Below are 16,502 nucleotides of genomic sequence, written 5' to 3'. Positions count from 1 at the left end.
AACTAGTCACTAGTCATTCGAGGGTAACATTAAACATGATCCAGATGATTCTTCGTCCTCTTCTTCGTCGTCGTGTCCATCATCCTCATCCACGGCAAATGCAACGATGCCTCGTCCTCTCCGGCTGAATTTCCCCGGGTTTCCGCCTCCGCTGCGGACCCTATTTCTCCGCCAATCGCAGTGCTTCTGACAGAGTACAGTAGTATTTCAATTATCAACAGCGTCCTCAATAACCTGGGATAATATAATGATGGAAAATATGTGAAGAGGTAATGAAGATTTGGCTAAATACTCATGTTACCCCTGTTCAGCTATTTGCTACGCAATAACCCTAATGATCATCATGCAAGACAAGACACTTGGAGCTAATCCGTATTCTGTAATTCCTCGAGACTCTGGTAGACCTAGCGGGTAGGTAGTATAGAGAGGTACTCTGTAGTAGAAAGATCTACCTTATGGAGTAGGGTTAAAAGGATAATCATCCAAAACCTCCGATGATACGAGGAAAAAGAAACCTCATGCCGTTACGGAGCACAACTGCCCCATCTGACTGGCCGTGGTGCCTCTGGTGGAATCCACCCGCCTCAGATCTATGGATGGATTACTTGAGGACCGACCCTCAGGATAGCTCCATAGCCATGATACATCCGTCCCAGGTCACCCTCTCACCTTCTCATCGGGTTTATCGGCTATTGATCAGTCGTATTTGCCGTACTGCAGCTCCAGTCCGTATTAGGTCACTCTACAGCTTCCTACTTGGCAGGCTAAAACATGACGGAAGAATAGAATGATACCTCCTCCACCGCTGAGGATTGTACATCTGCAACAGTAGCCAGTCTGACAGAGTCCAGGCAGGTAAACCCGGTCTCTAAGCCTGGCCTGGCATTTGTGGAAGAATCTACACATGAGACATGCTTATCTGAAGGATGATCCGCCGCAGCTTCCCAATGGCCCAGTCCCTATCTCTGCCGTCGATGTCATCACTTGATATCCACGTTGAAGAATATATACTCCGTCGTCCCTGTCATCTGACGGATTCCTGCCTGGTCACTGAATAGCCTGACTGCTACAGATAAACCCAACTACTCATGCAATCTCGTATCCTCGTTCATTCCAGGCCCACAAAACGCAGGCCACATTCCATTGACACGTTCACAGATGCAAAATGACGACTCTTCCAAGAAATAAGGGAACATCTCTAGAAATAAATAAGCCAAAAACAGCCGGAGAAATCCCGGCCAGTAATTCGGGGTATTAGACAACAAAAAGACAAAAAGAGAATCCAAAGCCAAATCCAAATCCTGTCAAGCAGAAGATCAAGCAATCATATCCGCTGTCTCGATGTAGAAAGTAAGAGAAGATCGGTAATGTGTACAAATATGCTGGCGTCGATGTATCGTACCTCCCATCACCTCGAAACGTCTGGTTTCATGCCAGGCAATCACAATCATGAGTAGTGACATGTGCCGCGCTCAAATCATGCATGCGAATCGTCCAGATCCCATCTGCAGACCGATGAGAACGGCCTGCCCCAGACGTGCTCCCGCGGCGCGGACCCTCCCGTGCCCATGCACCATAACTTTGCTAGTCCGTACATTGCTTGTTGCGGTCCCCCACCGCAGCTTTTCGAGTGCAGGGCAGCAATATCGTCCCCTCCACGGTGGATGCGCCAAAAATCGTAACCACCCAAGTCTCAGGGTGCAAGTGACCTGACGCTGCTCTATCTGCGACAAAAGTGAAACAAACACGGCAACTGACCCCAGCGAGAGATATGACGGGTGCATGCCACGTGGACAGCGTCATATCCAATAGTTTTCTAGGGCATATAAAGCTCCTCTAACATCCAACCTCATCATCTTACGGAGGAGAGATAGCAAGCCCGTTCATAAGGTTAGGAAGCGGCTTCCGGCGAGCATTGTTGGCCGTTTTTGAGACCCGCGGCGCTCCATTGATCATGCGCGGTTCCTTCATCAGGCTGGTGTCGAGCTTGGCTGGGGCTGTGGCGGATTAGCGTTATTCTACAGGCAGACTAACAAGTTTGTAGATCGTCGACGCACCTCGAGTGACAATGCGGGTATAATCCCCAGAAAGAGACTGCTGGCCCCTGCTGCTCGGTGGAAACGAGGTCGCACTGGCTGTTCGCCAAAGATGGTTCGAGGTATCGGATAGGAAATCGGTCGTGGTACGGCTAGAAAACAGTGATGAACGGCCGCGATTCCGTTTCGACAGAACAATCTCATCGAACAAGGCCAGTCGGGGGTCCTTCGACTTGGGATTCACCCTTTCTCTTTCTCCAATAAACTCGTTGAACCCTAAAGAGGTTAACATACAGACCATGTATTCACGTTTCCCGCGCTTACCTTGTGTCTGTTGCAGGACCGCAACGTACTCCGCATGCTCGCTAGGCAGGCTTTTCAAGAACGCTTCCATGTTGAAGCTGTACGTCAGACCCGCCTTTTTCTTGTCGCCCGTGGCCGGTTGAAGGAACTTCTTGTAGGTGTAAAACAGGCTGGCGAAACATCTGACAAAGGCGGCCCGAACCTGCTCCGGGTGGAACGCTGCGGGACAAACCAGGCAGATCTGAAGAGCGCATCGGTTGTGCACCAGGGTCTTGCAGGCACTGCACCGGTACATGCCGTCCTCCGCTCGCTCATCGCACACGGCACAGACGGCCTTGTCATCGGCCGGGACCACCTGGAGGCAGTGGCCCTCAACCCAGCAAGTGCCTTCAGCATTCTGGATGGGCTGTGCGACAGACTGCGGCACAATCGTCGAGGCTGCCACCGTGGACTGAGCATAGACGGACGGTGCGTAGGTGGAGCCCGAGTTGTAATCCGTGTTCAACGTCGTGACGGACAGGTTGGGCGCATGGCCAAGGAAAGGAGCACTCGGCCGTCTCGGAACACCCGGCCTCATTTCCATTCCAAAGGACGAGCTTCGCCGGGATGCGGCATCAAAATGACCCGACCGTTTCTCCCGCAGCGAAGCCTGCAGAGCCATACCCGAATCATTCCGGGAGCTGGGCGGGAAGTGGCCCGAGGTCGGCGAGTTGTCTCTCGGGGAAGGTGGTGACCCGGTCTTGGACGTGGACCCGGTGCTTGGTCGGTCGGAGCCTTTGGATGAGAAGCCCCTGGACGCAGCTTGCTCATGACGGGCATACAGATAAGCGTTGAAGATGAGCGGTTGGAACGTAGTCGGCAGCACAGGCTGTTGGCCGCCAAACGCACTCGAATTGAGACTGACATACTTGGCCAGGTGAGTGGACTGCGCCCGGGCGTTGAAAATAGACGGGTTTTCCGACATAAAGGCATCAAAGGGGAACGTCTCAACGGCGTAAGCCGGAGGGCCAGTGGGGACCGCGCACCGACTGTGGTGGGGCGCGGCAAGCTGGAGCAGCGACAGCAGCTTCCGGCGCTGATGACGCGGCAGGGGCGTCGGCTGCACCGTGCTCTCAATCAGGTCGGCATCCAGATCCACCAGGACAAAGTCATCTGACGGCAATTCGACCTTCTCGTATCGACGCTCGATGCCTACGATGTACGGACAGGGGGCCTCCAGAGCCTGGATCAACCGTGCCGGCAGCACGGGAATCAGCACGCCGGTCCACTGGAGCGGGAACAGCAGGTCGACCAGGGCTCGGGTGGCCAGGTAGAGCATCGACGTGTGGGACGAGAGGAAGATGATGCGCGACTCGGTAAGAGCGTATTCGAACAGGATGATGATGTTCGACAGGGACAGCGTCCGGAATAACGCATAGAGATCCGTGTTTCTGGAACCGGGCAGCTCATTGGCTGCCTCCTTGCGTGCGAAGAGGCGCAGCTCCCGAACGGCCAGCTCGACCTGCGTCTTGGACGAGTTGGGGCTGAATGCCTCGGTGCACAGGTTCATCACGTATCGCTCCAATGGTTGCCAGACACCCATGCGCGGCGAGCTGGGAGGGACTCGCTGAACACCGCCGTCGGTCATGGGCACAATGATGGCCTTCAACCACTCCTTCCAGAAGCTCGTCATGTTCTCCTCGCGCCCCAAAATACCATATGCGCGGGGGATCCAGAAACCGGTTTCTCCGTCGGTCAGCCCTTCGATCTTTGACGCGGCTCCGTGACGCACCGGTCGTAGCAGATCGGTCATCAATCCAATCTTCTCCTCCACAGCGCTGATCTCATCCTCCAACTGTTCTCTCGACTCCGACCCGGACGCTACGGTGGGAAGCTGCGCCAGGAGTCGTGACAGCTTGGCCCGCTCGGAGGCCAGCCGTTCCCCAAGACTCGCCGCCAGCTCTCGCTCCTCGTCCGTCATGTTCTCTTTCCTCCACTCTTCACAGCGCTTCTCTAACTCTTCGGCCGCTCGTTGGTTCAGAGGGATCCAGATGATCACGCAGATTGCATGCAGTCGCGACCCGTTGTCAGTCGTCATGGTAAACCCATGCCACGTGGATCGAGGCCGCTGGTCGGAAGACACGATATTGATGTCATTGGGAAAGGCAAACATCGGCACATAATCCGGGAAGTTTCCGCGCTGCTTCAGCTCCTCCGTCATACCTTTTGTTGGGTATCGATCGAGAAGAACGGGCTCAAATCTCCGTTTCAGGGGGTGCATTGTGGGGGAGAATTCTAGGGGCTGCGGAGCGGGGATAACAGAGTTGTAATTGCTGAGACGCCGTGAAGTACGAATGGAAGCTGTCAAGAAAAGAATAGAGCTTAGTTTATTGTCAACGCAGATTGGTCGAGTATGGCGAATGTCGCCGAATATGTACTTACCCTGACGGGCAACCGAAGGCTGCCGCTTCATACTGTTCATATCCCGAAAGGCCATGTGTCGTCGTACGCTACCGATTCCAGATCGTAGTAAGCTCGACGGCTGGGACGGTGTCTCGTCCGAGGTGATCTTCTGAGTGCGCAACCGAGACCGAGGGCGTGATGCGGGCGTGATGGCCCCTGCACTGAGACTCAGGTCGGACAGGAACGAGTCTCTTTCGGATGCAAACTTGAAGAGCGCCTTGTCGAAGTCAAAGTCCTCCAGAAACGACGAGCCCCGAGGGGATTGTGCACCCTTGATCGTCAAGCTGCTCCGATTGCTGTTGGAGCCGTTCGCATTCGCCTCGGCGGAGTTCTCCGAGCGCATAGAGAATCGCTGGAACGAGTTACGGCCGGGCAAAGTCGAATTGGGCCTCGAGAGCCCGTCCAGACGGGGGTCGTGAGCCTCCTCAGCGTCGGCATCCTCCTCAATGGTATCTGTGAGAGCGGGACCGGGAGAAGTGGCGCTGTTGGCCCTATATTCATCCCCCAACCTTCGGAAGGTTTCTAGAATCTCCGTGCCATCCACGCCAGCTATCCAGAAGTAATCCGCGAGAGGCGTGGTTGACACCTCCGGGGTGGAAGAGTAAGGCATAATTTTTTGGGTCGGATGAGGGGGTGATGAGCTTGCTAGCAGGTGGATGATCGTTCAATTCGTCACAAAATCTACCGTGTATTTTATCGTCATCACATGAAGCCAAAAAAAAAAATAAAAAATAAAAAATAAAAAATAAAAAAATAGAACTGAAAAAGCAAGTGTCAACTGCGACCTTGAGCACGAAACCAGCGCCAATGGGGGAGGGTGGCTTCAACGATCAGGACCTTCGGGATCAATAGGGAGGGAATCGTGGTGGAGACGAGGACGCATAAGTAGAGAAGAATTGCGACAATGGTCGCGGGATAGGCAGGACAACCTTGCTGGAAGGATGAGCCCTTCAGGTATATGAAATCGGAACAGAAGAAGCAAAGAAAGATGAGATGAGTGCGGAGAGAGAAAATGCAGTGAGATTGAAGAGGGGAAAGGGGGAAAAATTGGGAATGCGTGGAGAAATTGATCTACTCCTGCATGCAAAGCACTAGAGGGGGGAGGGGGGTGGAAAAGGAGTCTAGTAGATAGTCATAGTATCTAGCAGTGAAGGGCAGATGATTAATATATATCTACTAACTAATAATGAAGAAAGGAGAATAACAGAACAATAGTGATAGCTACTAAGAAAGAAGCTCACCTCTCCTGACCTTCTTTCTTCGCTTTTCTTTTCTTTTGCGATACCTCCATGGCTTTCCATCCAGTAGACTGATACTACAATACGGTCCTTCTACCACTCCATCTCCGGCCGTGTTTTGCCCCTCTACTAGCTCTACCTGCCCGTTTCTTCCTGTCTTTGCTCTCTCCAGTCTCCGGTCTACGTTTTCTTTGGTTCGATCACTCCAATGGTTCCAGTCTACACTCCTCCGCTCCGCTGTGCACACGCACACTCAGGCGAACAGAACCGTCCATGCACTTGAGTCTAGTCCAACACTAGGATGACGGGTATACCCACTTCTAGCTGCGCAACTGGTGGCTGCTTATGATATTTTACTCTGTTATCTGCGAGGGAGAAGGTATTATGAGGTAATCGACGATCAAAAAACGGCTATCAGCAGAAACTGGCGACTGAGGAGAGTATCGACAAACGATGTTCATTGGAAAGGCAGGAAATTTTTTCCACGGAAAAGGAATAGAAAAGGAAAAAGAAAAGAAAGAGGCAGGGCACAAAGGAACGGGAACCAACGTGCAGACGAAACTGCGATGCCTCGTTGGAGCCATTGATTTCGACCGCACCAATGCAGGAGAGACAGCCATAATTTCGAAGGATCCAGGGCGCTGTACCGAACTCCTGCGGCCTGCAGGTTGACTTGGATACTGTAAATTCAAGGAGGTAAGGTAAATCAACATATTAATTATTTGCGTTCAATTATTTTTTGTCGCGCTAAAACAATTCTGGTGACACATTCACGTACTTTAATCCAGCCTCTCCACCGATAATTTCTGCCACGGATATGCCATGACAGACCGTTTTTCATACTCTTCGACCAGGTCGGAGAACATATCTCAAATCTATACAGAGTATGACCTCAGTACTGTACCGAGTAACTAGTTTGTCGAAACTCGCGATCAACGTTAGGAATAACCTACCGGGAGTTGTCAATGTTCGGATCCAGTGGGGAGCATATCACCGAGTGGATTGCCAGTGAGCAACCCCTGCCTATCAAAATTCTAAAACAATATCTCTGGTTCTCTGGTACTTGAACGGCTGGAGAGACGCACTACTGTCCGGACTGGAAGTGATCAACATCAGATGTAACCTTTTCGGTTGTGGTGACCGGTGGACTGGCAACTAACTCCCTTGCTTGATATCAGCATTTGGCTGTTAACCTCCCCACCATCAGGAATCTTCCAGTCGTCAAGTACTTTCCTACCTCAGCTTCGGCAACGACTCGGCGTTTAGAGTCTCGAACTGTACAGAATCCGGGATTTTCAGCTAACCTACGTCCGAGTGCCTAGATAGAACAGTCTGGCCTCTGATGACATGCTGGATGATTGGATAGGGGAATTGACCCTCCCAACCAGTGCAACAACATAATCGAAGCAAATGGCACATGGTGGATATCTCGAGGTTATGATTCCGACTGCAAAGGATAATCCCTCGCCTAGTAAATACTTCAAGATGTAAGTACGTAGATCTTACGGTGTGTCAAGACCCAACGTAGAAAATGTGGGTTTCCTACCGAGGCTGCAATATTCTTGTGTGGAGTACTATGAATAATTATTCATAACGCTGAGTGCATAACATTTGACCATCAAAGCATAGGCATTGGTTGGCTTTGAACATGTTCACACGCCTGTAACCAGCCCTCGGCAACAGATCCTGATGCTGGTCGCATCACCAGATGTGGACAATTCCGGGGCTGGTTTCTTCATCCTGGCCCAGCCATGGAGCACCACCGTGGTCTTGACGCAGGGGGTGCAAGGAGGAGGAGTAGGGATTTCTGCAGCTAACCAGCCTCGTCTACGGAGGGCGCACTAAGGTACCGAACTGACTGCTTAAGACTTACAGTACTATGTCCATCATCCATGAGGTTTTGATGCTGTTCGGTGCTGAGGTTGGCACTTGGCAGTTCTGTTTCACGTTTCCCAATCGGGAACCCAGAACCAAGGACCTTCTTATGTTGGTAAGTACCGGACATCCTCGTTATCGTTCTCAAGTTCAACTCTATATCGGTTTTATCTTGACTGCCAGCATGCAATGCATTGTGATCTGACACGGTGCTACCGTGACTCCCTCTCAGGTATTCTCGAGACATGATCTCAAAACCACCCATGATTGTTTCATCCCATCGAATTGGGCCCCTTATCACGCGCTCTCCTCTGCATGTCTCAAATCCCGAGCCCTGACGGTGACAGCCTTAAGAACGCCACTGTACTCCACCTTGCAGATGCCACATTCTTTAGGCCAACCCTATCATCGATCAGCGATGTATCTACAAAGTACACTTTGTTAGGATATGAACCGTACACACCAAATTCACACCACAGAGGACGGTAAGAATCTAACTCTATACTCTCCAACAACTCCAGTTGCGTGAAGCTTCAGTGCTCACTAAGAGCTTGCCAAGATCGAAAAGCCTCAAGAAAACCCGGCTGTCGTCGACCGACCTTCCTTTCATACCCATATTCATATTCGCATTCGGCGCCGTCTCCCAACAACTCCTCACCTTCTTTCAAGTCCAGAATTGGGATCATAGAAGGCCGTCCATGGGCGCACTGAAAAGGCAGCACGCATCGCGCCAGTCGACCTATAAGACTTTTGCACTCCTCGGCCGTCAGGGCATCGTTGAACATGATTGCTGTTCTGCATGCCCGAGAGTTCAGCAAGTCAATAATCCCTTGAGGGCAACTCTTGAGTCGTTCCACCCAACTGTCCTCGGTCTCACACCCCGACTCGTCCCGATGTATGCTCAAAGCACCCCCTCCGTTCTCCTCGTGTTTCCATAGCTCGCCGCGGATCAAGTCGCTGACCAGGTTGGGTTCTACTCGACACCGCTCTGCAATCAGCGTGGGAAGTGAATGCACATCAACGAGGGCAGTTCTGGCTGATGATTTTCGCTCAACAGTGTAACCAACACCCCAAGATGCAAAAAAGTCTGCATGCTTTCCAAAAAGAGTGGCTTCCATTAGCGGAATATCAAAAGTAATAGGGTCAATCCTGATGGTTTGAACTTGACGATGACCATCAACGAACATTTCTCCAAAAAGGCTCTCAATCCGACATCGTTCATCCGCAGCATGTTGATCAATCAAGACCAGGGCCGACCGTGAGCTATGGCCATCAGCGAGCTTTGCGAGGATAAACTTTTGATCCACCTGTGCAATGATGTTGGCCGTCGCTAGGTGACTCTTGCGTAACCGGCCTCGGAATTGTGCCAATCCCAAATCTTCCAATCCGCAAGTGTCTCCCGAGCCGTCAAACGGCCGAATGAGGCCCTTATCACCCGTATTTACGTGACTTTCACCATCGCCAATCGCGGTTATGGGTCTTTCCGGCCGACTGAACGCTGGGTTTTCCCATCTCCTCAGGAGGGTCTCAATCCAGATATTATGACTTTTGCTTGAGATTGCCGACCTTGGCCTTGACCTTTCGAGCGCCCGCAGTGTCTGAAATGGTCCGGCAGATCGGGGGCGCTCGTCGACTGTAAATGCAGTAGGTCGTGATCTAACGTTGATTGCTTGGCCCGTTCTTGTATTTATCAAATGAGTACGTCCAGTATGGGGGTCAGTCCACGGTCTCGACGCATCAACATCCGACCCGTCATTTTCAGTAATCTGCAGGTTGCTACCGGCCGACGAATCATCTGTTTCTAGACAAATTGACAACGATTCTCTATCGCGGTACTCCGAAGCAGGCCTTGAATGCACTTTCTTCCACCCATCGGCCAATTCATGCTTACCGGCAGGCGGTTCTCTCGCACATTTGACCCTAGACCACGTCGTAAAATCCGATGTAGTGTTCATTGACGTCGGTCTGTGAAAGGTCGGCAGCTTCAACTGGCCTGCCAAGGCTTCTTCGACAATGGAAGATTTGTTGCGTGAAAACGCCGATTTCGCAAGACTGGATCCGCCAGCCCCTGGCGACTCAAAGTTCATTGACCTCTGAGACGCACCTTTCATTTGTCGCCCTGCACGTGGTCGTAGACCCTGTTGTTTCAAGAACTCGCTTATCATGGCCGCAAGCACATCAATAAGACGCTGGACGGACTGGTTTGACTCCGGTACCACCTCATGGCCTTCCTCGTAGAGTTCTCCAGGATCATCGACGTCTATGCGAATGTAGAACATCGGCCATTTGTTCACTGCCTTGCTTGTAGACCTAGGGCCGGGGTTTCTGTCGCTGCTTACAGGGGCCGCTTCAACCGCACCAAAATCGGACAAAGCAAACAAACGGTTGATTTCACTATAGAGCAGGTCCGTGCTGTTGCGCGGGTAGACTGGATCGATCCCCATGGAGATAAACTGAACCTTCTTCGTGGGGCTCGGCATAAGGGATACAGCGGCGTGCAACGACACCCCAGGGACGCATGCCGACACCGAGTTCCAGCTACCAGAGTTCTGCGACTCAATCAGGCCGGCCTGCATGAGTATAGAAGCGATGCGTTGGATATCCAAGTCTCCCCTTTTCTCTTGACGCCCAGCGTGCGAGCGAATCGTAACCTTCCTCTCTTTTCCAGCAGTTGAGATCACCAGTTTAGTGAGATGGTCACTTGCCAACATCAAAGAAACGAGTAGTCGCCGGAGGCCATCCCACTGCCGCTCAAATTCGTCGGGTTTCTGAAGGGCTAGGGCCCGACTTTTCACGCGTACGGGTATATTGCCAAACAAGTCATTAACAGTAACGCACGTCCCATGACCGCTGGAACTCAACTGATGCGATGATGGTGCTGGTATCCAGCGGGCGATTGGAGTCGAATGATGAAAAATGACACTATTGGTGCTGTTGTGGCGGAAATGTTGTGAGGTCACCGTCAATAGTGAAAGAGAAGCCACAGAAGCGAGGAATAGCCCTCTACGACCGTAGACAGCTCTTGCTGAATGTAACTTCGAGGTATCTGTATGAGAAGGTGAGCGAGAAGACAACTAACAGGAGCGAGGCCCACGTACGATGCGCTTTCCCTATTCCTCCATCCGACTCAAATTCGGCCGGGGGTATCCCATCACCGTCGTCCTCAACCACACATCCCCCGCGGTGAAAATCAACCGTTACGGAGACCGTATGTGCATTTGCATCCAGCGCATTCTTGACGAGTTCAACAACCACTCGATTTAGATCGGTAATAGAAGTTGAAGATTTAATCTTCGCCACAACTTCGGGTGGTAGTGGCTCTATTCTGCTGTCCTCTGAAGACATGACAGAAGTAGGAGAAATTTCAGTCGATGTTTTCAAGCGAAACAGGCTGTCTTCACATGATTATAGCATTGAATGGCCCTTGGCCAATCTTGAGAAGTAGTTGCCACCAGAGTGGCATATGAAACTCCGTTAGACTCTGAGGTAGCATCGGACCTAGAGTAAAGACAGCAACTGCACCAGAGATTTAGTTTCATGAATCAGGAGCGACTGATCAGAGTCGTTTCCATGCTTGTTGTCTAAGTCTGGAAGAGTTGTTAAGAGGGAACTACTGCAGTTGATGAAAACTGTCACGTGATATATTACGTGTTATGCCTGGCGGCAGCCTATGTTGTCTGGTGCCCAGAACTATATAGCTACTGGACTTCGAGGGATGTGTTATGTCGCCCTCACAGGCTTGTGTGCTAAGTCTTCGTGAATCCGGCCTCTTCATGCGGTCCCATACAGGCGCAAGGAATAGTTAGGGTAAAAAAAAAAAAACAACTTGCCATAGTGACAGTGTTCCTAATGTACCTTCCAATATCCCATAATCATCCATATTCCCTAGTTGGAATGCCTTTTCCACACTTAGAATGCATGGTCTAACCTATACAATTCCTTTGCCTCGAATAATTCAACGACACGCGCTGCGATCTTCACCATCGTCTTCAAGGGGGAAACAAATCCCTTGAGGAACAAAACTAATGAGGTTGCCCACCATAGGTCCAGCAAACTAAGGCCACTTCAGTTGAATGACTGGTGGTTTATTCTGTTTTCCTTCTTACGCAGAATGTGATATACGACACTTGACAATGGCGAGAAGAGTAATAATACTTCTGCTAAGACACCCAGGATCCCCCAGTCTGAAAACATCATATAATCCAGGTGAACTTGGCGCAGATTGTGGGCCACCTCTAATGCTTTTCCTGCTTATTTCCCTACTTTCCCTAGAAACGGGCTGGCGGGCAAATATGAAAGTTCTGTTAATTGGTAAAGAGCTATCTTCGCTCACATCTCAGCTTGAATACAGCCAATTCGAGTCAGCATGAGGTGGGAGGAGAGGAGAATCGGCAGGGCAGGTTGGTTTGGGCTTGAGGCAGGAATCACGTGCAGGCAGTCATCCCCTTGGGACTCCTGACAGCATTGTAGACGCAGCCAGCATTTACCCAGCCATTTTATTCTCTTACCTCCCTTGGTTTAATTTGCTCCTTTCATTCCTCCGTCTTCGTTTTCTTCTTCTGCAGTACCAAAGCTTATTCTCGGTCAGTTGGCAATCCGACGAGCTGTGGTGCCATACTTCAGCGTCGACCTCTGTTTCGGTGATTTGCGGCTTATCTGATTGCCCGATTCGTCCCTCTGTTACTAACTCACCTGTATCGCGACCTCCTTTATTCGGCATTGATTGGCAACATCGATTATCTGGAAATACTCAACTCTAACCATTCCCGTGCAATTACTTGCAGATTGTTACGCGGCCAGGATGGCCACAGCTGAGGTGCCTACGCGGAGTCATGGTTCGTCTTCGCAAGCATTGTGCCCCTCATGAGACAACCCCAAATTGACTTGACGATAGTTCGCAGCGGACGTCGCCACCCGTTCTCTAGCTGGATGAAGAGACTTACCAGTCTGAAGGGATCCTCGACGGATTCCAGCACAATTCGCTGGTCCCATAAACGCCATGACTCTCACAAGAACAAGAGAAACAACACCAAGAACAACCCTTACCCGCTCTCCGGTACTACGAACGTTGCCGGTGAATACAGCAGCGATTTCGTCTCTTCGGTCTCGGATACAGATGCTGCCAATGGGCCACGATCGTGCTCATATAGTGAACCTTCCATTGCCTGTTCCGGATACGACAATCAGCTGCCTGCGACAAGTGCAAAGTCGACGGCCCCGACCATCTCAACGAACGGTGACACGGCCATCTCCGAGGCAGCATACTCCAAGGCAGGAACGATGGCTACAGCAGGAGGAGGGATCAGCTCTCGCGGCGGAGGCGAAGGAAGTACCTTCTCGTCGCCCGCGCCGTCGGTCCGTTCGTTGACCACTACCCTAACTACCGTGCAGTCCGCCGCGCCGTCTACCCACTTCTACAACGTGCAAAGTACACATCAGGGTCTAGCGCATGCGAACTCGACGCACAGCACAGCGAATCAACAAGTACAATTCTCCCAGCCATTTCCTTCCTCCCCTGCGACCGCGGTACCATCCCACCTTGCCCCTCACGGCCAGCCTCATACCTACAGCACTGCAACTGCCAACAATATTCTCACTGACAACGCATCCATCCTCACTCTGGCTTCGTCTTCAAAACGTCGCCGCAGGAACTCGCTGGATACAAACGCATCGGTCCGCGCTCTGGCGCCGTCCTCGGTATTTGGTGGTAGTCGCGAGAGTCTGCCTCTGAGCGTGCTCAGTGCAAATGTTGGAGAGCCATCCAACACGTCCACGTTCAATACACCCGGAATACTCAATCGTCCCAGCATGGTGGGCCTCGCTAGCGCTGAGCGGATTAGTGTATACTCAGCGTCCGGTGCGATCGCGAGCGGCGAGCGAGCGAGCTACCATAACAAACCAAATCCAGGCACGGGAGATGGTGCAAGCGTGAAGAGCGCAGCGTATTCGCACAGTCGCAACGACAGTTATGCGGCGAGCATCTCGGGCGGGATGGGTGTCGCGATCGCCAGCGGGTCCGTCAGTCAGCCCATGACGGGGAGGATCAGTCGTCGCAGCTCGGGATGGGGTGAGATAAATGGTGATGAAGGCGACCAGGAGAAAGAAGACAAGGAAGAGAGGCCAGCAGGATTGAAGGAGGAGGATTCCTTTGATGCCATGCCTGAAGGGACGACTGAAACGACAACGACCGCGACGACAAAGAATTGATGACGCCGACCATGATATGACTTTATACACAGGAGAGTCTGCCGTGAGCTACGCAACGAAGTTACGCAAGATAACTGCATGACACAGTGGGTTAGAATACTATCACTGTTTTTTTGCTTTGCTATTTTTTTTTTCTTTTTTCCCGTGCGAGGGAAGGATGGAGGTCTGTCTGCTTGGGATGGGAGTCATACACCTTAACCTGGGAGTTTGGGGTGTTTATTTGGTTATTTGTATCTACGGAGTAGGTATACCTTGATTGTTGGATGCATGGACACTATTGATATCCCGCTGGTATTGTTTAGCATGATTAACTTTATTTCATTATTTCTTGCTAGTTGACACTTGACTGCGTATGTATACCTGCAGTTTAAGTTTAGTACCTAGTGCTTAATACGTAGTGCTTAATGCGTCGTGCTTGATGTGTATACTAACGTCAATTCTCAATTTGCGAATGATGGTCACAATCGTAACCGTAGAAATATCATGAAACTCAGGAGAAATGTCAAAAGTATTGACAGCGTGGCGCTGGAAGGAAGCTTCAAGTGCATCCGACGATCACTCTCAGCAATGGCAATGTTTGACCCCTGAAGGTCACCAATGCAAGCTCAGTGGCTGAAATGCGGCAGAATCAGGATTCGGCGACAGCACCAAAGTGAGTTAAGGGTCCAAGCCAAATTATTAGAAGCCAGAAGGTGGACCAGCACATGCTTTCTACCGAGTACTCTCCAGAGTCCCATTGCCGTGGGTGATCATATTATCATTAATTCGGGATGATTGATTGATGGATTCGATTCACCTGAGCCAAGAACAGTGCGGGTCTCTCCATTAGCAGAAAAAATAAACACCTTCCACCCGAGGTTACTTCTTATTTCTGTCCTCTCGTTCAACTATTGCGGCCTCCAGAATTTCCTTAAGGGCCTTTTGATTGGATAAGTGTTACCATGAAAGAGCATCATCGTCGACGTGTCGCGGTGGTGGGCACAGGGATGGCAGGTTTGACGGCGGCCTACCTGTTACACCATGATCCACAGCAACGGTTCCAAGTGCGACTAATTGACAAGGTAGATATTACTAAGGTTCATAAGACAAAAATTCATCTGTCACTGACGATGAATAGAGAGATCAAATTTCTCTGAGTGCGGAATCGATACCAATCCCCTGCTCGGACCCAGGGGTTAGCAAATCAGTATGGGCCGACGTGCCGATGCGCGCCTTTGCCGGCGGCTTCTATCGCAATCTCATTCGCATGTATGACTATCTGGGAGTTCGATATCACTCGCAACCGTTTGTTTTTAGCTTCTCTCGGCTGTCTTCGCGACGACGACAGCAGCAGCAGCAGCAGCAGCAGGAGGAAGAGCCGTATATGGTGCATACTTCCAACTTCCACCAGCTGTCGCCGTTACTCCCTCGCAAGGGAGACGTTTTCCAGTGGCTTATCGAAGCCGTATTTGCACTTTTGTGCTATCTGTGGTTCATCTTGTGTTGCTTTCTTGTCACTCCGAAAGAAGATGAATCGTTCGACCACTATCTTCGCCGCATTTATCTGCCGCAGTACTACAACGCCAATTACCTCTTGCCGCTGATTTCGAGCGTCTGTACTTGCTCGCACGAGGAGCTGCTCCAGTTTCCTGCAGTGGATGTGCTCGCATACAAGAGGCTCACTCATCGCCAACCGCACTACGTCGTGACAGATGGGGTCCGCGAGGTCCAGGTCACGCTCCTGCGTGGGCTAGACGTGCGGCTTGGTGTCGAGTCGACCAAAGTCACGCCGAGACCGAACGGAGTTGAACTCACGTACCGCACAGCGGACAGCAAGGCGCAGGAAACCACCGAATCGTTCGACCTGGTTGTTCTGGCTGTATCCCCGGACGTCGTGGCGCACATCTTCGAGCCCTTGGCATCTAGTCTGGGCGAGGTTCCGACGACCACGGTGAAGACGGTGGCGCATACGGATTTTGCCAATCTCCCGCAGGTCGGGATGGGAGTCAAGCCAAAATTTTCGGTTTCCAGTGAAGCCGGAGCCCCCCAGCACATTTATCTCCGCTCCAACGCGTCCACCACGGAATCAGTCCACGTGCAGCCAAACTCGGTCCTTGTCACGACAAACCCGCTAACACCTATCCATGAAACCAAAGTCATTCAATCGGCGTCATTTACGCGCGTGCTGCGAAGTCCGCAGAGCCGGCGGCTGATCAATCGCGTTTTTGACAAAGAAAGCAGGCACGCTGATTCTAAGGCAGTCAACTGGCGCAGTGGTGATAACGGCGTGTATCTAGCGGGAGGATGGTGCTGGGATGGAATGGTGCTCTTGGAGGGATGCATTGTATCAGCGATGCGAGTGGCAGCCGACCTGGGGGTGGAAGTCCCATGGGAAAGATGAGGGTCGAAACATGAGTCTAAC

At 51.5% G+C, this 16,502-nt stretch overlaps 4 protein-coding genes across 4 annotated transcripts; 2 read left to right on the top strand and 2 right to left on the bottom strand.

The window, feature by feature from the left end:
* Positions 1-1,857: 1,857 nt before the first annotated feature.
* Positions 1,858-5,391, bottom strand: Aud_007710 (dDENN domain protein; the record flags this gene model as incomplete). Its single annotated transcript, XM_043292598.1, has 4 exons — positions 1,858-1,997; positions 2,058-2,312; positions 2,361-4,679; positions 4,761-5,391. The coding sequence occupies 4 exons, from the start codon at positions 5,389-5,391 to the stop codon at positions 1,858-1,860; spliced, it is 3,345 nt and encodes a 1,114-aa protein (XP_043148533.1).
* A 3,036-nt stretch (positions 5,392-8,427) lies between these two features.
* On the bottom strand, positions 8,428-11,239 carry Aud_007709 (putative DNA mismatch repair protein (Mlh3); the record flags this gene model as incomplete). Its single annotated transcript, XM_043292597.1, has 2 exons — positions 8,428-10,940; positions 10,993-11,239. 2 exons carry the CDS (start codon positions 11,237-11,239, stop codon positions 8,428-8,430), a joined length of 2,760 nt encoding a protein of 919 aa, XP_043148532.1.
* Positions 11,240-12,695: 1,456 nt separating this feature from the next.
* Aud_007708 (uncharacterized protein) lies at positions 12,696-14,101 on the top strand (the record flags this gene model as incomplete). The annotated part of the gene is made up of 2 exons (XM_043292596.1): positions 12,696-12,729; positions 12,789-14,101. 2 exons carry the CDS (start codon positions 12,696-12,698, stop codon positions 14,099-14,101), a joined length of 1,347 nt encoding a protein of 448 aa, XP_043148531.1.
* A 941-nt stretch (positions 14,102-15,042) lies between these two features.
* Positions 15,043-16,481, top strand: Aud_007707 (uncharacterized protein; the record flags this gene model as incomplete). The annotated part of the gene is made up of 2 exons (XM_043292595.1): positions 15,043-15,162; positions 15,219-16,481. The coding sequence occupies 2 exons, from the start codon at positions 15,043-15,045 to the stop codon at positions 16,479-16,481; spliced, it is 1,383 nt and encodes a 460-aa protein (XP_043148530.1).
* Positions 16,482-16,502: the final 21 nt, after the last annotated feature.

The sequence above is a fragment of the Aspergillus udagawae genome, assembly GCF_001078395.1.
Source record: "Aspergillus udagawae IFM 46973 DNA, scaffold_5, whole genome shotgun sequence".
NCBI lineage: Eukaryota > Fungi > Ascomycota > Eurotiomycetes > Eurotiales > Aspergillaceae > Aspergillus > Aspergillus udagawae.
This window is presented reverse-complemented; position numbering and strand designations above follow the sequence as displayed.